This window comes from Copadichromis virginalis, linkage group LG11 (assembly GCF_057382275.1).
Source record: "Copadichromis virginalis isolate Kocher_CV1m ecotype Utaka linkage group LG11, C_Virginalis_male_GT1.1, whole genome shotgun sequence".
Classification (NCBI taxonomy): Eukaryota; Metazoa; Chordata; class Actinopteri; order Cichliformes; family Cichlidae; genus Copadichromis; species Copadichromis virginalis.
Window position 1 is genome coordinate 8,137,544 of NC_140628.1, and position 27,710 is coordinate 8,165,253.

The following is a 27,710-nucleotide window of genomic DNA, read 5'->3' on the forward strand; positions in this document are numbered from 1 at the left end:
AGGAGAGAGAAAGAAAGAGCACAGAAATGAAAGGAGGAGAAGAAAGAGGCAGGGAGATAAAACGCGAGAAGGGAAAAAGAGCTGAAGGCAGAGAGAGAAAGGACAGAGACAGACAAATAGACAGACGGCAGGGGGAGAAAGGTGTGGAGCTGATAGAGGGAGCAGAGCGCAGCAGAGCGGGGCAGCTCTCAGACGTCTGTCTAGACAGTGTCAGGGGAGGTGTTGCTGATTAATGACGCACCAAAAACCATCCAACCCCCCGCCCTGCCACACAAACACTCAGTCAGCCCCCATCCCTGCATCCATCAGCCACCCACACTCAGTGGCTGCGTCTCCCTCTGCGTTCGTCTCTCCGTGGCCTTTTCCTTAGTTTCCGGGTCTCTCTGGGTGCACACGTCGTTTTTACGACTCTCTCTCTCTGCCGCATAAATACTGGGGCACTTTAAATCCGACTTGGTGCTACAAGCCAGTACAGACTGCCAAAGTGCATCCACACTTGCCAGCCAAAAACTTTCACACAGCCTCAATATACTATTATCTGCAACTAATCAATACTACCATGTGATTTTCCAGCAGTCTTTTAACCCAGCGCGTCTCTTCCGACCCTGACTCGGAAGCTCCTCCATCTGGCATCAACGCAATTAAGAGATCAGATCACCAGTCACAATGAGTATACTGGCATTTGTCTGTGCTTTTGTATTCACGAGTCTTTGTGAACATGCCAATTTTGATCTTGTTTTGGAGTACAGTGCCAGGCATACCCATTGCAACACAGTGTGTGAGCTCCAATTCCTGCACGATCAAATATTTACCAGCAAGCAAAAAAATGCACATATCAGGCTCTCTGGGCCCTGACTGAACCGCCAAACAACTCTACAAGGGCAAGCGCTGATAAATAAGCCAACAAAGACACAAAGAGAAGCTGAGAGGAAATGGATGTCTTTTATAACGGGGCGAGCAGAGCGTGGAGATTAGACAAAAGCCATCCCTGAGTGTGTTCAGGTCTCCTTTCTCTGTTTTATTCCTTTTAATTACCATTTTTACACACTGCACTTCTCTATACCGACTCTGAATGCCAAACTGTTAAATGCACTTTTATCATCTATGTTCTTTTCATTGCATTTTAGTTTGATAAAAAGGTATGAATTTTGGGGTTCTGTATTTGTTGTGTTTATTTGTAAGGGCTGCAGCTACTTGAAAATAAAATATTCAGCAGCAGAGAGCATCTGATTGTAAGCCTTTAAAGATCACTTGGTTTTTCCACAAGGACAAACACTGAATTAACCCATAACCAGAGCTGCCAACGAGGTTTTTATTAATATTTAAATTGCTTCCCTAAAAACGAGGCGAGAAACTAATTTAGCGTCCTAACCAAATGAACCAAGTCCAGGTGGTCACACTGTGATTCTGACTGAGATGCAGCTGCAATAAATGTGTCAGATTATCAAAATTTATTCAGCCATACGTTGCAGTTAACAATACCTCTACACTCTTCTACGCACTCTGCCTACAGACAAAATCTGTACTGAGGAAGGATACTGCGCTGGGCTGAATATTTGTTGACATCATCATTGCACGTTCATAGTTTTTTGTTTGTTTGGAGAGACCATCAGTGTAACTGTGTTCTTTTATTTTTTTTAAAAAGTGCTGTTTTATGCATTCATTGTTTCCTTATAGTTGCGATGCTGACAAGAGTCATTGTCTCCATTTAGTTCTTTATACCTTACTTTGTTAAAGGTTTGAGAATTTCTAAAAGCTCCTGCAATTCAAGGAAATTCCTGACAGAAAATGTGTCCAAGGATCACAACTGTTTCCAGATCCAATGCTCAGAGAGAAAAGACCAACAACCTTATCACAGTAACTTAACTGGTTAGAGGCTACACACTCAGGAGCCTGCAGACAGCCAAACTAGCAGAAATTTTAGTAAGAACTTGCTGAATCTACTGAAATTCAATATTTGTAAGTTTACATATAACAAGTGTAGACAAAGCAATACTCAGTTTCATTGTGGAAAAGTGAAGTTTCATTCAGCTGAGCACTCAGCTCCTATAACATGCGGCATTAGCTGAATGTGTTTATCGGGAGTCAGTGTGGTGGTCTTACCTCCGAGGCACCTTGCCGAGAGCCGCTGTCTGAAGGCCACAGGCACCCGTCCTGCACATGGAGACACAAACAAAGAGGAAGGCAAAGGTTCAAAAAGTCCCCGGGTGGGTTGAAGATTGTTGTGTTTGTGCTTCAGTGGGATGCTCAGGTTAGCAACAAAAACAACATATTACTAGAGATGCATAAACAGGACTGGTCCAGAATTTAAGATGAGAAAAATACATGTAAAAGAAAATGTAAAAATGGTGTCATCAGGTAGCCTGTCCAGGTGAGCAGCTCCCAATGTAACAAGAATATGAGTTGACCAAATATATGCCCAGATATCCAGAGCTGGATACTGAGGATGAGCTGGGGCTGGGCTCTAGGGATAAAATGTGTAATGCTTTAGAAGTCTGCAGTCATTACGGTTTGCTGTGTCTGAAAAGGATTTTGATGTGACACCATTAACAAACTTTCTTACTTCACAGCTAAAGAACAAAAAAAGGAGAAGAAAAAGAAACAACCAAACAACAACAACAACAAAAAACCAAAAAGTAACAACTTAATGAGGACACAAAAGATGAAACAGCGGCACTGAGAAATGCCTGATGGCTTCAAACCCAAAATTCTGCCCTGTTTGAGAGCACAACAAAAGACAGAAGACTCCATTTTAAAAATAGGCAGGATAAAAGCTACAACAAATAAACACAACTGTCAAATAATTGCAGTTTCCCCTTCATCTACACTTGACTGGAGGATCTTTTCTCAGACAGCACAGTCAACAACATTTAGCTGGGGTTTTTTTTGTTTTGTTTTAGGGGGAGCAACATGAGAAGCATAAACATGCATAAATACTGTTTATTCATGCATCTTTTAGGGGTAAAGGTCATCATTCAGTGGGCTTGTTGCTTTCTGATGTTGCTTTGTACCTCGCTTTGATTGAATGATACACAGCACAGAGTGGCAGGAGGAATCAAAAAGCAGAGCTTATTAGCTGAACACTAATATTCAAATTGTTGGTAACAGTACACCAAAGCTGACAAATCATTAGGCTGAATATGTTTATGGATCCATAATGCATCATGTTTTGAGCCTGAGTCTATTTCAACGCACATAAATAAACTGTGTGTGTGTGTGTGCATGTGTGTTTGTCCCAGAGTGTACATGTCAGTACGGGGGCAGAGCGGCTGCCGTCTAGACGGCGCTGTAGTGAATTAAACATCAAGACCTGACAGAGTCTGGCTCTGAAGAAACCAATTCAGCAAGTTCATCTAACAGACGCGCGCGAAGACGTTACCTCGCTGAAACTGGGACAGAAACTCAGACTGGGATAAAAGGATTCATTTAGCTCAGCACAGCTTTACTGGGAACATACTGGTAAGCTATGTTTGTCCTGCTGCAGAAATACAGAAATGTACTGTCACAATGAGTAGGCAGGGACATTCAGTGAGAACAGATGAACACACATGCGCGCGCACACACAGACACCAGTTTAGATCAAAATGTTACTGGCATGGATGCTGGGAGAACAGTGCCGTCTGAGCCACTCAGTACAAGCAACACAAACAAACAGTCTCTTTTTAGCTCTCCCTTTCTTTCGCTGTTTCTCAAACACCCACCCGCCCACAAACCCACCCACCCACACTGACCTGTTGTAGGGCATGGTCATGCCTGCGGGCCTGGCTCTGCCTCGTTATGAAAGACCAGGTGGAGAGCTTGTAGTGGTTGAGCAGGCAGATGATCACCACCACCATCACAGTCATCACAACGATGATGATGATGATCTGAACAAACTCCAGTTCAGCTGCACAAACACATGGAAAGAGAGGAAGAGGATTAGCATCTAACTTTTAGAGATTAAAGGTACTTTAGCAGTTAATGACTACTCTTAATATCAAGTTATTTAAAAAGGAAAAAAAAACACATCACGTGGTTTCCAGACAAATCTGCATCATCTCAAAAACACCCAATACATTTTCTAAGAGCACAAACAGACCGACAGAAATATTTAATTTTGTCCAATAAACACTTTAAAGCAATTCAAATTTAATCACATGCGGGGAAATAAGATTTGAGAATGTTTCACACACATCTTAAAAACTGCCTTCAAGTGAAAATCACATTATGTAGCAGAGATAGTGAACACCTCCAGGATTAGGATATTTGAAGGCCTTTTAAAGTCAGACAGGTTGAAATTTGACTGAACTACTTCAGTTTGAGAATCCTAAGAGTCACATTAATCATTCTTCGTCAAATCTGCACTGTTAAAAAGGCAGATTTAAAGCAAAGTGATAACAGGCCAGTTTCATAACTAAGATCATCTCTGCTGATGGAGATCATGCAAAATGAAGCCTCCAGGACACCCGGTAAGAGGACCAGTGATTTGAACCACGACTGAGCTGCTCTAATGTGTGTTCGCCAGCAGAGAGCAGCACAGGTCAATCTCCAAGTGGCTGAGTATATGTGTGATTTACACAGTATATGAATATGTGTGTGTCTGTCTGAGGAATCTACAGAGAAAAGCTTCAAATCACAAAAAAGATGAGTGTTGAGACAGTGTGTGCCGTCTGTCCCAGAACACAGTGGTTCCTTTGTGGAGACACTGAATAACTGTGGTGTTCTGTTCTGTGACACACAGCCACACACACACACACACACGAGCATCAGAGCTGATGTGGTATGACCTCCCAGATCAGGGCACCACCGGGAGACACAATGATCGCCGCTTTTCACTTACGTCTGCCTCCCATCTCTTGTTCATTGTATCATGCTCTCTTGCTCGTCTTTGAACCCTGTCTGCATCTCAGCTCACCTGCCATCACTTTCTCCAACTTTCCTCTAACCCTATCCATGCATCCTCCTCTCCCTCGCCTACACGCCTCTTCTTGCAGTCTTTCAACTCTTGTCTTTACCGATCTCTTTGCATTCTTCCCTCACCCACCATCATTCATTCCCTACATTTCCCTCATTCTTTGTCATCTCCTACTTTGGTTCTCTCCCTTCTTTCTCGTCCACCCCGTCTCTGCCCCCTGCCAGCCTCCCTGTCTGCAGTGTGACACTCTTTTGTTGTGTTGTTGGTTTGTTCTGAGTAGGAGTCTTGACCTTGTCCGGTGTTGGCACCCAGTCTGACCTCTGACTCATACGCTTGCTCACTGCTGGACATCCAGTACACTGTGCGTGTGTTCTGTATGAACAATGACACAATGTACGCTCTGCTATTTCAGCCACAATGCCTCAATTCTCAATGCTCTCCCCCCCCCAAAAAAGCTCTATGCAATCTGAGGAGCACATTACCCATGATGCAACTGGACAGCTTTTGACATGGCAAGGGTAGACCAAGTGAAAAAAAAGTAAGCAGAGTGTTAAAATCCAAAAACAAGAAGAAATGGAAAGTAATCAGTAACAGAATATCTTGTGAATTCTTTGAAATTAAGAGCACAGAAGGAGACAACCAGAAATGAAAGAGAGCTAGTTAAAGCCAACCTATCTCAGGCTTGCCTGCCTAATAATCCTTCGTGGCTTATTTGTCTGCAATATGGTGGGTTAGAGTCAAAGCTGGGCTGAAATGCAAAACCCACCCAAACCTGCCTCTGCTTTACCACAGCAGCCACAGGGCGGGGCAGGAGTGAGAGGAACAAGGCCAACTAGAAAAAACCACAGTGAATGGGGGGTGGGGGTAAGAAAAACTGTGGGAAGGAATGAAACCTAAACCAGCAAAACCAACGAACATTAACCACCAAAGAGCAAAGAGGTGGGTACTGCAACCAACGGTGACAGAGAAGCTCCACAACTTCCCCTCTGAGATGAAAGTGAGGTGGTGAAGTGAGCTCAGATGAATTTAATAGTATAATTCAGCAAATTTACCTCATTAAACAGCCTTCTCAAACTATTTAATTGACAAATACAATAACAATCTTAGTGGAAAATCATGACCCACCCCTCTCACATCAGACATTTGAAACTAAGGTATTAAACTCTTGATTGCAGTGCGAGTCACCTAATATTTAACAGGCAAGAGTAAGGGGAGTGCTGAGAGTCGAGATGAAGGGTCGAAACTGGTGTTTAAAAAAAATCTCCTAGTAACATAACATCATGGAGGAAGCCTGTGGCAAGGAGCGACAATTCAAACCTTACTGCCCATCTCAGCTCGAAGACCTTGTATCATATTATACCAGTACAGCAGGAAACCTGGCCTACTTGTGGTTGTTAGTTTCCAAAAGTCAAATGGGTGGCAGAGCCTTCAGCTGTCAGGTGATCTCATATGGAACCAGCTCCCAGTATTCAAATTCTCCTTTTGGATAAAACCAACTTGTGTACCTCACTCAGGGAACCTTCTCTGAGGTAGTTCTGCTGGAGGTCTCTGTTAAAAGGGAGTTCTTCCTCCTCACTGTCTTTAAGTGCTTGCTCATACCTCATTCTTGTTGTACCTTGCAATATAAAGCTGCCTGAAACTGGTGCTATATTAATACAGTTCAGTTGTACTGAGCCTTGTTGAAGTGTGGTGAACCCCTGCTTTAAATCATGGGGCAACATGAACATCTGTATCAATTCATTTAACTTCTGTCAAGGTATTTTATTCTAAACTACAGCTTCATTGTGGTACGAGGTTTCATACCAAGAATATATGTACAAGATTGAATAAAGTTAAGTAAAAAAAAAAGAAAGAAAAAAAAAACAGAAGACACTCCCACTCCCCAGTTTGGGCGCATCAGCTCTCTGTGAAATAAAGCACGGTGTCAGAAAGTTAAGTTGTCGAGCTGCCTGCTTTACTTCATCCAGTTACCAGCCTGGGCCTGTGCATTCACCACAGCAGCCACAGGGAGGGGACGGAGGAGGCTTTCAATCAGAGAGAAGCATTCTGGGAAACCAAGTCGACCAGGCCCTCCTGTAAGCCAGCTGGATAAATATCACATACTCTGCCTTCTGCTGTTGTAAAAGCGGCACAAAGCCGACGCCTGACTCAAAGCTGGTGTACTTCTTCTGAAGTGCACAGGCGGGGATGTTTTCACAGCTCAAGTTCATGTTTTTACAGTTCAAGCAAAATAAAAAAGTACAGCGGCTGTAGTTAATGGCCTCTTCTCTAAACGCCAGGGAGGAAGGAAGCCAGAGGAGGAGTTGAGAAGAGAGGAAGGAAGTGCGGGGAGGAGAAAAGACTGGGGGGTGTCCTCTCTGAACCCAGTATCCACCCGAGTTCAGAGGCTCCAAAACAGAGCGTACAGCACAGGCTCGCTCACAGGCCAGAGAACAGTGTGTGCTGGCAGTCTGCATTAACAGCACCAGCCTGATGTTATTACTACAGTAATCCACTTGTCAAAACAATATCAGCCCGGCGTCTGCAAAAACCCTTATTCCTTCAGCAGGATGAATCACTTGCATTACAAGCCAGCCGTCCTGTCGTTTTTTTTCCTGCTGCGGTGACGAGAGAGGCCATCGAGTTTATTCAAATCATGTCAAAGTGACCATGCTGCACAGCACCGAGCTTAACACATCTGTTCGGGCACTGGCTGTTTTTACACAGCACAGCTTTGTCGACAAAAGGGAAACATTAAATAAAAATATAAAAAAACCATACTGTACATACAAGTATACTTTGAGGGTGTTAAAAAAAGTAATTCAAAGCCAATTTTAAAGCAAGAATTCTCACTACCAGAAGGCAAGTAGAGTTTTTTTAAAAACATGCTTATGGCAGCAAATATAGCACAACTAATCTATATTCTACTGAAAAGGCCTCTCTGTCAAATGCTATAAATGTTAACTACATAAAGCTTAAAACAGTCTTCTTCAGGCTTTTGTTTTTTTTAACTGTAGCCAATTTCATGAGTCAGGAAGTGACTCAGAAGAAGATACAAATCAAGTAGGGCTTACAATAACAATTACGTCTATGAGAGGTCAAAGCTTTATCGTTTACGTTGAAGAACAAATGATTTTTTTTCTTAAAAAAAACAACTTTATTTTAACAGTGAACAGTAATGGGATGATGGGACATGAGGAAGGAGAGAAGGAATGATGTAGTTGGACTTGACATGAACCCAAACATAGAGGATTTCAGTACTTGGCAGATTCTGTGCTACAGGCAAAAAGCCAAACACTAAAAGAGAGGGTAAACAGCTTGGAGAGAGAGAGAGCACACACACACTAACCCAGTGACAGCGCTGTAACCTGTGTGTGTATGCATAGTGGATGGGGAGGGCAGCAGGAGGTCAGACAGTTCAGCTGACCTGTTGGTGAAAGAAGCTGTCAGATGCACAGCAGACAACTGCGCCACTATCAGTGGCCAACACTGCTTTAAGAATAGCGATGAATTATGTAAACCCTAACAAGATCAATTCGCTTTATTCCCCCAAAGAAATGGCTGCCCATGTCACAAATCCCTTTGTTTGTTTGTTTGTTTTAAACCACAGTAAAAACATTGCTGCTGATGTGAACAGAGCCTGTTTCGTGCGTCTGTCTCTGTACAGTACACGGGATTAGACCGTTTCAATGCACACGTCTATGTCTATATAATGTGGCCCAACAACAGCGTGTATATACTGCTGATTCACTCCTGCTGGCAGCAAAAGTTAACACTGAGGCGAAAAAAATCACTTGCACGACTAATGAGGGTTTGCGGGCTTACCCTGTTGAGCCTTGAAATGAAAATCAGGCTAATGGCAATCTACAGAGACTGCACACGCTCAGATGGGGCCTCTAACATTGTTATTGCTCAATAAAAATAACATTTGAGCTCAGATGACCTTAGATGCTTCCGTGAGAAAAGTGGGCCTGGCTGGTTTCGTTTGCACAAAGGAGTAGTCTTTTGTCCAAAACCATGAGAATGTATTAAGATTTGAAGGTGGATGTACAGTGGGGCAAAAAAGTATTTAGTCAGCCACCGATTGTGCAAGTTCCCCCACTTAAAATGATGACAGAGGTCAGTAATTTGCACCAGAGGTACACTTCAACTGTGAGAGACAGAATGTGAAAAAAAAATCCATGAATTCACATGGTAGGATTTGTAAAGAATTTATTCGTAAATCAGGGTGGAAAATAAGTATTTGGTCACCTCAAACAAGGAAAATCTCTGGCTCTCACAGACCTGTAACGTCCTCTGTAAGAAGCTTTTCTGTCCCCCACTCGTTACCTGTATGAATGGCACCTGTTTGAACTCATCATCTGTATAAAAGACACCTGTCCACAGCCTCAAACAGTCAGACTCCAAACTCCGCCATGGCCAAGACCAAAGAGCTTTCGAAGGACACCAGGAAAAGTATTGTAGACCTGCACCAGACTGGGAAGAGTGAATCTACAATAGGCAAGCAGCTTGGTGTGAAAAAATCAACTGTGGGAGCAATCATCAGAAAATGGAAGACATACAAGACCACTGATAATCTCCCTCGATCTGGGGCTCCACGCAAGATCTCATCCCGTGGGGTCAAAATGATCATGAGAACGGTGAGCAAAGATCCCAGAACCACACGGGGGGACCTGGTGAATGACCTGCAGAGAGCTGGGACCAAAGTAACAAAGGTCACCATCAGTAACACACTACAACGGCAGGGAATCAAATCCCGCAGTGCCAGACGTGTTCCGCTGCTGAAGCCAGTGCATGTCCAGGCCCGTCTGAAGTTTGCCAGAGAGCACATGGATGATACAGCAGAGGATTGGGAGAATGTCATGTGGTCAGATGAAACCAAAGTAGAACTTTTTGGTATAAACTCAACTCGTCGTGTTTGGAGGAAGAAGAATACTGAGTTGCATCCCAAGAACACCATACCTACTGTGAAGCATGGGGGTGGAAACATCATGCTATGGGGCTGTTTTTCTGCCAAGGGGACAGGACGACTGATCCGTGTTAAGGACAGAATGAATGGGGCCATGTATCGTGAGATTTTGAGCCAAAACCTCCTTCCATCAGTGAGAACTTTGAAGATGAAACGAGGCTGGGTCTTCCAACATGACAATGATCCAAAACACACCGCCCGGGCAACAAAGGAGTGGCTCCGTAAGAAGCATTTGAAAGTCCTGGAGTGGCCTAGCCAGTCTCCAGACCTCAACCCCATAGAAAATCTGTGGCGGGAGTTGAAAGTCCGTGTTGCTCGGCGACAGCCCCAAAACATCACTGCTCTCGAGAAGATCTGCATGGAGGAATGGGCCAAAATACCAGCTACTGTGTGTGCAAACCTGGTAAAGACCTATAGTAAACGTTTGACCTCTGTTATTGCCAACAAAGCTTATGTTACAAAGTATTGAGTTGTAGTTTTGTTATTGACCAAATACTTATTTTCCACCCTGATTTACAAATAAATTCTTTACAAATCCTACCATGTGGATTCATGGATTTTTTTTTCACATTCTGTCTCTCACAGTTGAAGTGTACCTCTGGTGCAAATTACTGACCTCTGTCATCATTTTAAGTGGGGGAACTTGCACAATCGGTGGCTGACTAAATACTTTTTTGCCCCACTGTATGCTGACGTCAGAGCCCGAGTGTGCAGGAGTGGCTCTCTAGCTGCTTGCTAATTTAGAGTAGTAGAGCAACTCCCAGCAGCAGAGAAAACTGCTTTTCTTTCTCATATAGCAGAGAGCTTCAGCTGCCATATGTCCTACCCTTGCAGCCAAGCGCTTTATGGAACGCACAAGAAAACGCAGCCTGGGGAGCCGACGGGACAGAAGACAACAGAGGGAAATGACATCAGGACCTCTGTCGATAAACTAGGTTTGTGAGGAAATCAAACTTGAGCAAAATGTGGAGGAAGTCTGCAAGTTCTTAACACACGCTAAGCTCATCAAGACCCTGCAGCTGGCTCATTTCCTCTGCAGTCATTTCCTGTTTCCTGCTGAACCCCAGATTTCAGTCGTGAAAAGAAAAATAAAATGAACGGTCTCACAGTTGCACCTGGCAATCAAAACTGCACTTGACTGTGAAACGCTGCGCAGCATTCTAAATGACTGCCTGCAGAAGTGCTGTGTCATTGTGCTGGTCCCAAATCCCAGTGTAGGCAAGCTGTGGGTTCTCATGTCTGGGCTGACAAGTGTGTATATCCGTAAACGCGGAATGTGCGCTGTAACACACATGTGAAAGTGGAAAACAGGAGGAGATAAAAGTAAGACAGACAGACAGAGAGAGAGAGAGAAAAAAAAATGAAAGGACGCTCTCTATTCTAGTCTTTCTCCTGCTGCCCAGTTAGAGGCCTGCTGAGTTCACAGCCTGCTGCCCACCACATTGGGCCCACACACACACACACACACAGTTCTCCTTCGACACACACAAGCCAGTCTTCTGCCACTGCCGTTGCTATGGTAACCCTTGGGCACGGTGCCGTGATCAACAAGGCCCGGAGCTTCTGGGGCGCCATGGCAGCGACCTGGCTGGCACACACACACACACACACACACAGTGCAACAGAGACGGATAGAATGAGACAAGGAGGGAGAGGAAGCAAGTGCTCGCGCACCCCTTTGCCTCCCCTGGGAGATGTGCACGGTAACGTCTAGACGGCTGGCATCCGCCTGGCAGCAAGAGTCCACCACAGTAGGAGTGTGTATGTGTGTGTGTGATAAAGCATGAAGCAGATATCAGCCTAGTTACAGCCCCCCACTACAATCAGTCTCTCCATGGAAATAAATGAACTAGTTTAGTGCTGCTTAACCCCGAGGAGAGGGGGGCCTGTTGTGTGTGTGTGTGTGTGTGTGTGTGTGTGCGCGCGCTTGTGGATACTTTAGCCCATTAGACGGGTATCTAGGAGTCAGAAAAAGAGATGGAGACAGTGAGGAAAGGGAAAGGAGAGAAGGAAGTGTGTGTTGGAGAAGGAGGGAGATACAAAAAGAGAGGCAGGGGTGTCAGACTTGCTATGTGGACTGAGGGCAACAAGAGAACAAACAATTACAGCTCTGTCTCTTTTCTCCACTTCATCTTTCCTCCATCTCCCTCTATCTTTTTTCCTCTTTATCTGACCTACCCTTCTTGTCTTGAACGTACAGCGCGGGGGAATTCAGACAACTCGTCTATGCTGCAGCGCTCAGACTAAATAGGATTACAAAGCAGGAAGCGTCCAACCTGTCCACAGTTACAGTATACACTCGAAGAACCGTCATGTTGGCTTGGAAAAGAAACAGTACGAGTTATGAAACAGGACTGATCTAAAATCTACTTTATTTAAAGGCGAAAAGTAAGACACTACTCTTACCTCCACAAATGATGGCCAAATACAAAAATAACAGAAATATGAGAAACGTCTTTCTCAGTTCCATGTAAGTCAAACTTTATCTTTATAGCTGAATCTCTGCAGAAATCATGGTGACATGAAGTGAAGGGGAACTCTTTGCGTTAACGTATGCATATACGTTAACATCCTTCCTTAAATTGCTTTGCTTATTAGCCATCATAACATTCAAAGACAAACACAAAGACATAATGATAAATGCATTTTCAATGTAACTTTTCAAAAACTTTCAAAGTCATTTGAAAATGCTTACAGCTCGGACACACACACACACACACACACACACACACACACACACACGCACACACGCACACACATCTTGCCTCCTACCATCAACTCATTTCCATCCTGTGTGCACCCACATAACTTTCTTATTTTGTGTCACAGCTAAATGTTCCTTGAAGACGGCCCAAGTCTGATTATTGCTGATGCAGGCCCTAACAATGAGACCTGATGCTGAGGCAGCAATAAATCTCTACTTTAGTTCCAGAAAAGGACCAGCGTAGCCATATCATCTCTATCTGCATGAATATAACATGAACAAAGATAGGGGGGGAAGAGGGGGGGGGGGGGGGGGGGGGAAGAGGGGCTCTGGGATAACATATCATGAATATTACAACATAGTCTAATATTATCAATATTCCAACGCTGTAATATTCATGAATGGCAGTAAAGCAGAGAAGAGGCCCGTGTTAAAGAATTCATCCGTTTGCTGAAATGTCACTTTGCACAAGCTTGCCTGCAGTCCGAGCTGGCCTGCATTCTCTCAGGTGCGTGTCTGCATGTGTGTACATTATCATAACCAGACAGACAGGATAGCGTCTAGACACCTTCAACCCCCACCCCTGTGTCATAAAGCCAGACTTGCCTTGACTCTCAGAGTGATTGAACCAGACTGCAGGGTTAATGTCAGGATTTAAGTGAGTGTGTGCAACTGTGAGTCTGTGTGTATTGACTGAGGTCAGCTGGGATCAGCGTGAGTAGATGTGGGGCGAGCAAATGAAAATACATTCTAAATAGAACAGAAATGCTCGCGTGAATTGTATGTGTGTGTGTTACTAGACCTGTGGGGAACCAAACTCTGTTCGCACAGTCACATGGTTGGGTGGTCCTCCATGAAGACTCGGGTATAAACACTTGAGTTCAGCTCTTTGCTTGTCTCGCACTGAGAGATCATTATTGTAATTACAGCAATTGCTTTAAAAGAAAGACAGCCTTCTTTAAAATGAAGAAGTGGGAAGGCCATTCTATTCTTTTTGAGCATGCTTGTTGCAGGCATGTTGTTAACAAATGACCAAAAGACAGACAGTGAAAGCAATTTGGCTGAGCATGCAACAACAGGGTGGAAACAAAGCCCTGCAAGCACCCTCACCTAGCCAAAGGCACAAGTGATCGAAGCACTGTGATAACAGTGAAGGATATGGTTACAGTGAGGCTCATAGTGGTTCACCAAGCAGGGTTAACCAACAGGCCATAACAACCTAGAGCATACAAGAAGGCTGTGGTAATGTCCTTCAACCTCGAAGCGGAGTTTTGACAGTCACTGGCAATGAAGGCCGCTGTTAGCCTCATCGCCATAAAACATACACGCCATTGTGGTCACACAGTCAGAGGAAACACACTAGTGGGCTGTTGTGACACTAATATTAGAGAAAAAAAATTGGACAACAGGACAGACAATTACACATATGACCCAAGGACAAACTGGCAAACAGACAGCTGTGGTACTGATATGATGTACCATTCTTTCACAGATCCTATTGAAACAATAACAGGCTGGACCAATAAACCATGAAAAGCTGCAAACTACTAAACTCTACGTACTGTGGGGGATCATTGAAGAGTGACATATCCTCTGTGGCACAGAGAACAAACAAACAAAAAAAGCAGATTCAAATACACCGAGGAGCTACACTGGGAGTCGACACCTTCCTTTAAAGCCATGAATTAGTACACAAACATACAGATAGACTTTTTAAATCCTTTTTAAATGTGAGCTGAAAAGTGTGGAGTACAAAGGAAGCTGCCTTCGTCCATTACTGTTACTTGCCTTAAATAAGGCCAAGATTTCTACGTATGCAGATGACTCAACACTATATGTCAGAATTTAAAAAGAATGAAAGAGTTTTGAATTTGGGGCTGCAATCATCAAATAACTGTGTAAGGACCAATAATTTGGTCCAAATACAAACTGCATAATATTTGGTCCAATTAGAAAGAATTTACTTTTAAAGCTATACATAAATGGCATGCTTCACAATTCCACAAGAACTGATATCATCTCATCTCAAATCCAGTTCCACGTGAAGCTTCTGGGTGTCAGAAATACTCACCAATTCACTAAATATGTATTAACCCAATGAAGTTATATAGTAGGGAGGAACTAATAAGCTTGGGGGTGAGAACCAGAAAAAAACAAAACAAACAACAACAATAAAAAAAACGCAGGGAAGTCTACAAGTATCACCAGGAATACTGTGAGCTGGAATGTTTTCACTGGATTTGTCGACAAGAAGAATATAAACTGTTGAAGCACTAAACTGAAAACAACTCAAAGCTCAAAAAATAAAAATGCTAGTCTCAACATAAATGGAGAGTTGACACACACACACACACACACACACACACTCTTATTAGCCAAAGGCAGCTCAGCCAGCCATCCAGACACATAGATCTTTGTCAACTTAGCAGGGGGGTTATGAAAATTATTCTGCAGTGTTCGTTTCTCTGCAGGTCAACATCACAGGTTGGCTGAAGCTAAAGGCGAGAAAAGGTAAAAATCATTCTCAGGTCTGGGTGAACTGAACAAGGGAGAGAAAAAAGAAGAAGAACAAGAAAGTACTAGTAAATAGCTGGGAGAGTGGAACAGAGGCAGGGAGAGAATTGGAGAAAGATAAAGACAAAATAAGACAGAGATTGGACACAGAGAGGAGAAGGGAGCGGAGGGAGCAGAGAGGACAGACAAGACCAGAGGAAGTGACAGAGGTGCGGGGAGAATACGGTAAAGATGGGCAGATGTTAAAGGGAGACAAACAACAAAGCATGGCGTCTCTGAGACTGAACAACAAAACAGCGGAGTGGTGGAAAAAAACAGAACGAGATGGGAGAGGGGTGGAGGAGGAAGAAACGAGTGGGCTTTCATCAGTCTGTCTGTGCGTGCGTCCTGGCACGTGTTCATATGAAAAAACAGACATCTCCTCCTGCTACCACACAGGGGAGGTAGATATAATGTCTAACTTTTGAGTATGGGTAGCAGACACCTCCCAGACACAGGCTCCAAACTCTGTGGCTGCTGTGATCAGCCAAAAGGAGACGGCAGGGGATGCTGTGGGTGGAACTCAGGAAGCCCTGGGAGACATGGGGAACATCTAGACTGCAGTTGCATTGTCTGCTGGGGCTACACAAACACACGGGGTCCAAATGGTACGTGCAGAATGATTGTGTAATGCACATGGTTGTACCTCAAAAGGAACCTTTCAACACTACATGGTCAGATCTATATGGACAACTCATCATCACACCCATTAGGTATCAATGCAGATGCCGTTCCAAAAACAACATGCTGCCGTAACACGCTACACTTCTGTTTTCAGACTTCCCCACCAGACTGCAGAACGTGACTTCTAGGATTGGCTTCTAGGATTTGACTCTGAACATATCTCCATTTTATACCAAAGAAAGCTGGTAAAGTCACAGTTCTGTGCAGGCTAGTTTAGTTCTCCATGGTCAGTGTTGGGAAGGTTACTTTTAAAATGTATTCCATTACAGATTACAGATTACATGCCCCAAAATGTATTCTGTAACGTATTCCGTTACGTTACTCAATGACAGTAACGTATTCTGAATACTTTGGATTACTTAATATATTATCATGCTGTTTACAACTACGTGAATGTACTATTGCTGTGTGATTTATTAATATTACTGAAGGTCCGCGACTCCGAACTGTAGTAAAGGGACCTCTGACTAATACGGCGGGGTCCCTGTCGGCTCGTAGCCGAAAAATAGCTTTACTTTGTTGTGTGGGTCAACTTTTCTTGCGAGAGACAGAGAGAGGCGTTGAAAGACTGCTCCAACGGAACTTATTGTTTTCGGAGGAAAAAACGAACACAGTGTACAGTCGAGTCTTAATAGCTTACTTACAACTGGGCTCGTCAGGCACTCTTCTTGGCTGAAGTGGTTATTATTATATTTAGATGCTTCCAGCTCCCGTTTTTCCTCGATGACAACTCGTACCTTTCCACTCCCCTTTTTCTCCCTCCTCGCGCTCACAGACCCATAACGTGTATGGCAGTCCATTCTCCCTGCAACACGGACTACAATGCCCATGATGCTACATTCTTTACGGTGTGTTCACACTAGAGCTGGGCGATATATCGAGTTTTTAAAACATATCGATATATTTTTATACGAGATATAAGATGTGACAATATCCTTTATATCGATATAGTCTATGTTACGTTATAATTATAGTTGTGGAGCCGCAAGTTTGCCTCTCTTTCGTCCACTTTTGTCTCTACGCAACGTTACTCCGCCTCGCCTTCACTGAAGACAACTCCCCCTCCTCTCCCATCGCTTCACGTGCAGGCAGCGACAAGACGGACACGGCAAATCTCCGTTAACGAGTTACTGCGCATCGCCCCATGCGTGGGGCTGGACGGCGTCAACGTGCTAACGAGCTAAACATGCTAACGAGCTAACAGCGCTAACCCTAAAATCCTTTCATTCTCTCAAAAGTTGATAGCGCGCCTTATGTATGAATTCTGGTTGTGCTTGATGGCCGCGAACCGATTTTATGTGGTACACGGCGCTCAGCAATCTGTCAAAAATGTTTGAGTACGACTTTGGTAAGCTACGGAGCTGCACCGCTTAATAGATTGTCGGCGCATTACGGCTACCGAGGAGCTTCGCGGAGTGATACGTACTGTGCATCAACGTAATATTACCGTATTGTGTGTGTATAAGGACCATAAATGGCACCTGTAAGAGAGGTGGTTATGAAGCGGATTTCAAACTCCAGGCTATCAGTCACACAGTAAAACTTGGGAACAGAGCAGCTGTGAAATCTGTCTTTGTTATTACGCTCAGCGTCTTTTAGTTTACATTTTGACTGCACAATTGTGAGCTCTTTGTTTAGCACAAAAACAACCTTGTTTTCTTTTATTTATGGAGCATTATTATTTAATGAATTCTCATAATTTAATTTTGAGTAATTTTTCATGTACATCTGTGCTGTATGTTAATAAAAGTGCCTGTGTGACATCTGGGACACAGCTTTGACTAAGAACTCTCTTTTTGTTCTTACTTTATGGCTTAAAAAAAAAAAAAATCGAGATATATATCTTATATCGCCATCCAGCTAAAAAATATCAAGATATGAATTTTGGGTCATATCGCCCAGCCCTAGTTCACACCGAACGCGAACAGCGAACACCGAAGCTATGCTTGTAGCATTCTGCCTGTTAGCTTAGCACAACAACAACGAAAAGGCGCTCTCTCACCCAGGAAACACACAGTCGCAGAGAGAGAGAGAGAGAGAGCGTCGCCCTGTAACCATGGCAACCGTAACGCTGCCGCCTGGAACAACAGAACACAGCTGTCAAACAAAACCCAAACAGTCCTGACCCGCGACAATATGAAACAGGAAAGTACCGCAGTGTAATCCATTTATTTCAACAAAGTAACTGTATTCTGAATACCACCTTTTTAAACGGTAACTGTAACGGAAAACAGTTACTCATATTTTGTATTTTAAATACGTAATGGCGGTACATGTATTCCGTTACTCCCCAACACTGTCCATGGTTAACTAGGTAAACTATTCCCTTAGGGTCCCAATTTTCTCTTTCGACATGTCAAATGTTCTAGAAGTTCTTGCCATAAAGACAAAAAATAAATATGGTTGCATCAAAGGAATATTTTCACCCATGTGCTTTTCCTTATTGCCTATCATATTGACGCTGTTACAATGACAGTGTAACAGTGTTACCCTCCTCTAAGCTTTATGAGGTCTGCAAAAGAACAAAACCTCTGGACCAAAATGTTAGAATTCAGCCAGCTCCAAATGCTCCTTTTTTCTATTCTTTGATCAGTATGATGTCATAATGTGGGGCTATCCGTATCAGGGTCATCTCATGGAAGAAAAAAAAAGCTCTGTGAGCACAGGGAACATAATTTCTCTTGGTTGCAGGAGGCAGCGGATCAAGAGAAAGTTGCCTTAAAGTTGAAACTGCTTGTTTCTGACAGCAGATGAGCTGCCAACCATGTCACAAAACATCACCACACTGCATGTTTAATGTGACAGACTGCGTCTCAGACTAGAATCAAACCAGCAAACTTACTTGCCAAGCAAAAGTGTTAACCACTACAGTATGAAGGTCCCTACATGTTCTACTTGGTCAAAGTAATACCTGAAATTGCTAAAGTAACTTTGAGGAACACAAGATGCAAAAATGTGCAAATATCAGGATTTGTTTTTCCTCTGTGTCCATTCAATATGTGAATTTTTGGTTGGAGGAAAAAAAACAAACAACAGAAGACAATGCCGCTTTTTTGCTGTTAACGTATGTTATCACATACTTTAGTCCACAATCACTGGGATTTCTTGAACTTTTTCCAGTTCTCACACTCTTTACTTATCTACAATCAAAATTTCAACTGAAATGAATTAAGAAATCTTCCTACTTGAAACCAGGTGGAAAACTAAACAGAAAAAAAATGATTTCAAACACTGATAAGTAACCATTGTGAGAACCTATTTCACACCTCACCAAGAGAACCACATACTTTAAAAAGAAAGAGAAACAAAACCTGAGTAGACCTGCTAGAATGTGAATTAAAACAAGGACCATCTTCAAAAGACAAACAGCCTCCTCCTCTCATGTGTAATTACACCCCGTCTGTTTGTAATAACTCAGTTTAATCTGCACCGTCCCCCCCACACGTCCGCCTGCAAATCATAACTGGTTTCCATTTTGGAAAAAGATGGCTTCTCAACACCAGCATATGCTTGCGTGGCATTTTATTCTGCTATGACTCACTGTCATACTGGCTGTCTCTCTGCTGAGATGGACTGTCTCTCTCACTCTCTATTTTTGTTTCTCCTCTCTCTCTCATTATGTCTGTCTCTTCTCTTCTTTCCGTCACCCTCCTCTTACACTCCTCAAGCCTGTATTTACCCATGTGTTCCTGTCCTCTTTTAATCCGTCTATGCTTTCCTTTTCATCACTTATCGCTCTCCTCCTCTTCTGTCTCTTTCAGCCTCCTCTCTGTATCCCACCTCTTCCCAGTCTATTCTCTCTCTCTATCTATATATACACTTTTGTCATCATTTCTGCCTCCCTCTCTCGTATCCCACCTCCTCTATGTGTCCTACCTTCCCTCCCACTTTTTCCTCCTTTCCCACTCCCTCCGACTCACAGATGAAGGGGTGTAAACATGTCTTCCACATGCGGTCTCATTGTGCCAAGCCAACAGAGCAAAACAACCACGCTTAAGTTGCTCAATAGGCTTCACCATATGACTAGCGCCTCCTCCCTCCTTTGCTCCTATTTCTTTTCTTCACCCCCCCTTGGATTGAGATGCTTAACAACCATGAAGTAATGCCTAGCAGGCAGGATTAGGCAGGAGCGATAGACGGAAAAGAGGAAGGAAGAGAGAGTTAGAGACCAGAAAGAAAGATAAAGTCGGTGAAAGTGAGACAGGAATAACGAGAAGTGAGAGACAGAGGGAAGTGAAGGGGGTGGGAGGGGGATATGAGGTGGAAAAAAAAAAAGCAAGATTAATGAAAGTTTCGGGTGGAAAAAAAAGTCGTATCAAAAAAAAGTTTTTTTTCCACCCTCACTGGAACACTTGCCCATGACCGCAGGGTGAACTTCGGTGCAGTGCTGAGCAACAGCTGCCGACAACAGAGGAAACTACAAAAAAAGAAAAGATGCTGCAGAAGAAGTAGAGGCAGGGAGGCTGGCGTAGCGCATTGTAGGGAGAGTGCAGCGTAGACCCATTCTCTAGCTAATGGTGGTGGTGGTTTGGAGATGGGCACGATGTTTTAGTCTTGTTGTGGGGGGAATTTGGGTATAAATAGACCCAAGGCTACAGGGGTAGGGGTGAGATGGGGAAGGTGGGGAGAACGAAGCGATTCAAACAGAGGGGAAGATAGTTATGTGTGGAGAGCAGCTCGTGTCTTGCTAAAAGGAAATAAAACAGCGGTCCTCTGGGCAAAAGACCAAGCCAAGATGCTGCAGCGTTATAGTGCAGCCATACCTCAGTGGCTCGCAGCTTCACTTTACTCACATCGGAGAAGGAACGGCAAGAAGTTAAAGGCTCACTTCATCACACACCGAGCGTTTCTTCTTCAGTCATGTGTTTATACACCACTCTGTTTTTAATCATCTATTAATCTCTGGCTCTCTTTCACAGCATGTCTGTGACCTGTCTTCCTCCCCTCACCCCCAACCAGTCACGGCACATGGCCACCCGTACCCGAGCCTCGTTCCGTCTGAGGTTTCTTCCTGTTGAAACTGAGTTTTTCCTTCCCACAGTCGCCAAAGTGCTTGCTCCTAGGGGGTCATATGATTGTTCGGTTTTTCTCTGTATCCATTATTGTAGGATCTACTGTACAATATAAAGCGCCTTGAGGCGACTGTTGTTGTGATTTGGCGCTATATAAATAAAACTGAATTGAATTATAGAGGGTGGTATGATTATTGGGGTTTCTCTGCATTACTGTGGGGTCTTGTTGTTGTGATTTGGTATTATATAAATAAAAATGATTTACGAAAAGTCTCAGAGATGGACACTTTCAAAACTGGACATATTTTGGGTTGGGGGAAGACAGCCGATTCCATTTTGGATATGGGTTTTAACGTCCGTATAAGCTAACAAATATATGGTGTAGAACACATTCACATTTTTAGCTCACACGGTCATCTTTGTTGTTAAAATAAAGATTCCCTGCAGGACACCATACGGACAAGAGTCATACTATCAGTCTCAATCGTGATGCATCCCGTTTGTGACAGCGGGACCTGTGATCATGACTGGAAAGTTTGTCTTTGTAGTTTAACAGGACCAACAACATGGCCACAAACTCACTGTCAGTGAAAGCAGACGATCATTCAATTTAACTGAACCTCTTGAACCATTGTGGAGACCTCATGGTTCAATAGATGTCAGCCAGACTCATGCAGTTTGTGATTATACATTTCTGTCTGCGGTGATAAGGAACAATAGCTTACTGACAAACTGGAAATCTCTATCCATATTTGACAAGCAAATATGGACCCAAATACAGGTAAGAAGTGTACAGAATCACTGCGATCTCTGGTAGATGTAATGGTATAGAGTACAACAGATCATTGTGTGATTCATCACACATTAGTAAAACTTAGACAACTAACTTTAACTTGATTCAATCCACAGGTTCTATACTGGACTCGGCAGCTTACGTGCGTACGTTGGTGGGGCAGGTTGTAAACTATTTGCCCCTCCATGAGCTAAAGTGCTCCCAATGGCATCCTGCCTGGCAGCTCCACCACCAGAGTGTGTTTTTGTGGACAGTTTAATAAGACACACATTGTAAAGTGCACAGTTGAATATACAAGTGCAGACCATTTACCATTTTAATATTAAGACAGCATTCTTTCTAAAGCAAAACAGTTTGAATCTAACTGCCTCCTTGTGTGTGTTTTCATGTGTGGCTCTACTGATGAGAGAATGGATTGATTCAGCTGAGGTCAGGCATACCAAATGGAATAAAGTGCTCCTCTCGTGTGCTTTATGAAATAAAATTCACTTTCTAGAGTCAATACAGAACACAGCAGAGCAATACAGACTCGGCAACCCCCCCGCCCCCACCCCATCTCTTTTTCGTCTTCTTCCCTCTTTTCACTTCTGTCTTGCGTTCTCCTTTCTTTCCTCCCACCCACACCACCCTCTTTTCTCTCTCTCTTCTTTCCTCTGTGCTGAAGCACCACTTGGGGAGTTCAGCTCAAGGCGAATATTGGAAAATGAAAAGAAGCTCCTGACTCGTCGAGGTAAAACTCTTTTGGGCGACACAAAGACTGAGTGTAACCAAAGATACCAACAACTTAGCAACTCCCACTCACAAGACACACTTTTATATCTTTGTGTAACCTTTCAGCACTGCTTATGGTAGTGGCTTTCCCTGGGTGGGGGGCAAAAGTCAGATGGAGATTGCTATGACGTTCTGCATCGCCCAAGTCTTTGGACAGCTTTGAGGTTTCCAAGTACAGTCTTGTTTCTTTTTAGAATCTGCAGTATACTCCAGATAAAAACTGGGAGAAAATAATCTATCGCCGGATGGAGATGCAGTATGACTATGTATGACAAAGAAAACTGCTGAGAGGGCATGCCTGCCTAAGGACTAACACGCATATAGACACACTCTTTACTCCAGCACAGACATTCAACCACACTAGCAGACATTTTCTCTAGCAACAGTCCAATGCTCACATATTAATGGGGGGGATACAGTCCCACCCACCAGCTCACACACACATACAGACGCAATTCATCATGGGAAGCAAGTTTCTTATGAAGAACCATAAACTCTTCCCATTAGGATTCTTATCTTGTGAAAATATAATAGCTGTAAATGAGCAGCCTGAGGTGCTCAAACTGGTCGGGGACTACGGGTTTATGGAAAGAATCGTTATTACAGCTACAAAAGCACCGAGTCTTCCCACCAGTTTAAGACATTAGAAGGTGTAGCTTTGAAGGATCTCGTTTAAAAGACAAAAGAAACGAGTCTCGTGATAATGGGGAGAATTCTTGCCAGGTACCCTTTATGAATCCTTGCCCGGTGCAGACCTTGGTGTAGGTGATCAGCCAGGTTAATCTGGCAGACAGATGGGGTGGGCTGTAGGGAAAGCAGGGGCCATGTACTGCGATAGTGCTGGGACGGCGCTGGGCTGGGCCAAGCCGGATGCTGTGACTATGACCTATATTAATAATTCACACACACAGGATTTCCATGCTGCACAGAGCAGGATCCCTAATCATCGTTAGCACGTCTAGCCAGGAGACACGTTAGCTTCCAGTTATATGCCAAGAATGAAAAAGAGAGAAAGTGTGCCACGTGTCTAAATTAAACCTATAACCTCCACCTACAGGGAATTCAAAGGAATAGATTTGTGTGGTCAGTGTGCAAAATTCAAAACGTGAACACAAATGGCCCCTTAAAATCCGAGTGTAATACTTTCAGTTGGTCTACATGATATATTTATCTTCTTGGCTGATCTATTATTTCCATGACAACCGGTTTCAGCATGAACACCAACTAGTTATTTTCACATCAGTTTAAGTTTGATAGGAGCATCTTTATAAATCAGCACTGGAGATAATGCTCACAAATGCCTGTTCTGTCAGTGGAAGGGCTTTGATATTAATAGGTAAGGTGTGGGCACTCGTGGAGCTGTGTGTTCCAGCACAGAGGTCTATTCAACACCTGGTCTGCATAGCGTGTTCCTCTGTATTTTTCTTGCTCTTCCCTATCTGTCGTTAATAAAAAAACAAAAAAAAAACAAACAAAAACAAAAACACAACAAGTCTTTCTTAAAGCTCAAACAGGAATTTGCAGGGGACTATTTTCAAGGCAAATTCATCTACATTTGGAGTTCCAGCGTGCATTTCATGCAGTGCGAGTGTATGCAGGAATTGTCTGTCTTGTCTTAATGTTGGTTTAAAATGGAGCACTGTAACAAAAAATAATTTCCCCCAGGGATCAATAAAGTATTCTGATTCTGATTCTGATTCTGAATAAATGATCCGCCCCTTTCCTCGAGGAAAACCAAAATACATCCTATATGTCTACATAAGCTTGCAGGCTAGACTGCAAATGGAAACAGATGATGCTGCTAAGAAAACTTAGTTATCAAGACAATGGCAGTCGAAAACACTTTGCATGACAAGCATCAGATACATCTGGGACCTCCAGCGAGCCTGCACGGAGGGAGGGGAGGAAATGATGAAGAGAGAGAGGGAGAGAAACTGAGAAATGCTGTGTTATGGCTGGGGGTTGGGAGTCAGAGAGGTATGGCAGGCCAGACTAGACACTCTCCATCTCCCTCTGACCCCCTGTCTGAGTCTGTGGCTGTGTTAGCCAGTGAGCAAGTGTCCCCCCGCCCTCTCCCCAGCCACACAATAGAACAGGCCCTGTGCCTGATTGGGGTCAGCTGGTGGCTGCCGAGGGGGAGAAGCAGAGGAGGAGGAGGCGGGGGTGCTAGGTATCAGACACCGCTGTCTGACTTGTGTGTCTGGACTGAGAGAAAAGGGACCAAAAATCAGACAGCCCTCTGAATCGCTAATGAAGAGCAGAGGAGCACAGAAGCAGTGAGGGAGGAGAGGAGGACGCAGAGAAGGATCTGGGCAACCAGAGGCTTCTTTTTTTTGTCTCCCACACACATCCTGTACCACTTAACTCCCGGCTGGGAGGTTAAACTGGGTTAAAATGTTAAAAAATAAAAAATGAAGTGAAACACCCCACAGACATCACTTGCGCAAAAGAGATTCTTGAGTTGTAAGAAAGTACAGCTGTGTGATCTGTGGATCTATCATGGACCATCAAGTTAATACCAACTACTAACATACATACAGAAAAAGGAACAGTCACATTTACGTAACTACAGAGATTTTTCTATCCCTTTCTTTCTTCTCCATTTCATCTTTTGTTTCCCAGTCTTCCATAATCTTTAGAATTTCCTGTGATAAGGTCAGATCCATGGGCCTTATTAGGGCACAGCCAGTGGCCCAGCTGGCACAGGCTGTGGATTTACCCCCAGGCAGATCAGTGGGATACGTTACAGACAGCGAAGCTGAGGGCGAACAAGAGTGTTTGAGAGTACGCCCAAGACTTCTCTGAACACGCTGGTCACGAATATGTCTCAATAACAGGAATCTGTAGTTACTGGCACATACTAGCAACAGTGTCAACAAAAACCAAAAACCACCCACCCCCCCAACACAAACACAAAAAAACAACAACATGTGATTTAGAGGCTTATTAAAAGAAATAATGGGTCATTTAAAAATGAGATCATAAAACAACATCGACCATCACAGGGATAATGGTCAACATGGGTGCACACAGAACTCTAACTGCACTAACTGCCTCTCTGTTCCTCCAAGAACCTTATAAAAATAATACAATCTTTTAAAATAAGATAATAATGGATTAACTGAAAAACAGTCAGGACACCTCCTGGCGTTCTTCACATTGTGGCTAAACAGAGGTATATGTTGCACTGAGCCAAACCCCGGTGGTGCTAAACAACATGCTGCAACACTCGCCAATTACTACATATGACAACTGTTGTATTCAGGCAATTAAAAGCAAAAAAAAAAAAAAAGACCTACTTATGGTCACAGAAGGAGCCCCTTCACTCACACAATCAGTGTCTTGCTGCGGTAGAAAATGTCAACTTTTGGGTGTGTGAGTACACAGGCGTGTTAGATGTCCCTCTAAAACCAAAATATACCTATTGTACTGAAATCTATATGGATGTCAAATTCCCTGCCAAAACAATGCGAATGCTGACACCTGACAGGAAGTGTCAGACTTTTTAAAGTAGGAGTGAAGGACAGAAGACCCTCTGGAACCGTCGGCAGCCTCCCATCTGAGCTGTGTCTACCTACCATTCAGCCATTAAAACGACAGTTTTAAGAAAACTGACAGTAAGGTGAATGTCTAAGTACAAACAAGGAGCTCATTTTTTGACAAATGTTTTTCCATGGGACTTTTCTGATGTTTGTTTGTGGACAGCTTGGTATTCTTACCTGTATTTGTCTGATTATCATGTATTGCTAACATCAGGTTAGAAAGGCCGAAAGTCATCAGCACTGCACAGAGTTTAACTTGTTAACTGTGCAAAAATCACAGCTCAATTTTTTTTTAGGATAAATGGCAACAAATGCAACAGGTGAGACGTCAAGAACTCTTTGAATAACAGAATGATTCAACGTTAGCAAGTTTTTAGGAAGCTTAATAACTCTGTTTTAGACATATCATTATGAAAAATGGATGTCTGACTTTGTGACTCAGATCCATCCTTGAGACACCCTCAACCAGGCAGGAGCACCAACCAGCACATAAAACTAATGTAAGCAGCCGTGTTGACACACAAACTTTGGACACCTAAGAGAATCGATGTGGGTATAATTATTTGCCATATTTATATTTATCACCATTTAACCAGCCTTTAGACAGCTCTTTCTGACAATATTGCAGTATAATCCACCAGACTTCACTGACGAAAGCAGTCATTTCAATTCGACTGCTGCCTCAGTTTGGTTTAGTCCCTGACCTCAGAGCAAAGAGAGTTTGAATTACTACATGGATGTAAACCATACTCTGTATTTTTCTTCTGTACAGCAAAAGCTTTAAACAACTTTTTCCCCCTACGTATGTAGGAGTGCTCCTTGACACACGTAGAAAATATACAAAATGCTGCTTTATGCATCTTCTTCATCACAGATTAAAGTTCCAAATACATTAGCTAAACTTCAAAGAGCATGATGCAAAACACCACGTTGTACAGCTGTCAGCCCTTTTATTTTTATAATAGCTGAAACAGCATATATCCTGTCGAGGTCTTCCCTTCTGTTACAGACTATTTGAATATCAGGGAGTTATGAAAAAGCTAGGTTTTCTTTGTGATCATAAAAATGGTCGACCATGCATATCTGTCTTGCAGAAGAACTTTGTAAATGTTGTCTGAAGCACTAAAGTTCCCATAGTAAGTGTAGAGGCCTCGACTCCCCCCCACACACACACACTGGTGCCACCCCTGTGGAAACTTCAGCATGTAAGCCTCTCAGAATCCAAGGAAAACCCTGCAAACCACTTGAAGAGACATGTCATTACTCCACTGTCTGGGTGTTCCTGCTCACATAAACAAACGGATTACCCAAAATCTGACAAACAGCGGGTGGCACAGCATTTCAGTTGATGTTTTTTTTCCTTTCTTTTTTTTTTTCTTTAAATTTCAAGGCGGTAATCGCCACTTTGTTTCAAGTAAGGAGAGGAGACGAGATGTGCAGTCAGACATGGTTTCACAAAGGCTAATAGACATGCCAACCATCTCGTTTGTCTCGATGCTGGGAAAAACAGACCTGCAGCATGAGGGGGAAAAGGGGGCTACTGTCTGCCAGTGTGTGTCTGGAGTGCAGCGTCTTGTTTGACTGTAATAGGTCCCCGTTTGTGCCCGTAGACCTGGAGTCATAAGACACGCAGCAGACAGCAGGGCTGATTCATTCACCGAGCTCTTTAGCATCTCAGACAGTCGAACTGTGTGTAAATAGATGCTGACAGAGACAGCAGACTACTAACCGACCCCACCCCCACCACCACACACACTTGATGGATGGTCTGTCTTCAAACACACTACGACTACTAATCTGCCCTAGTCC

General features: G+C 43.5%; 1 protein-coding gene across 2 annotated transcripts in view; it reads right to left on the reverse strand.

The window, feature by feature from the left end:
• Window positions 1–27,710, reverse strand: part of LOC146698018 (low-density lipoprotein receptor class A domain-containing protein 4-like) — a 279,790-nt gene that overhangs the window by 7,449 nt on the left and 244,631 nt on the right. For both annotated transcript variants that reach the window (XM_085472952.1, XM_085472953.1), the window contains 2 exons: window positions 3,732–3,886; window positions 2,104–2,154 (listed from right to left, as the gene is read on the reverse strand). In XM_085472952.1, the coding sequence (XP_085329078.1) occupies window positions 2,104–2,154; window positions 3,732–3,886 (206 nt within the window). The remainder of the gene's footprint in view (window positions 1–2,103; window positions 2,155–3,731; window positions 3,887–27,710) is intronic.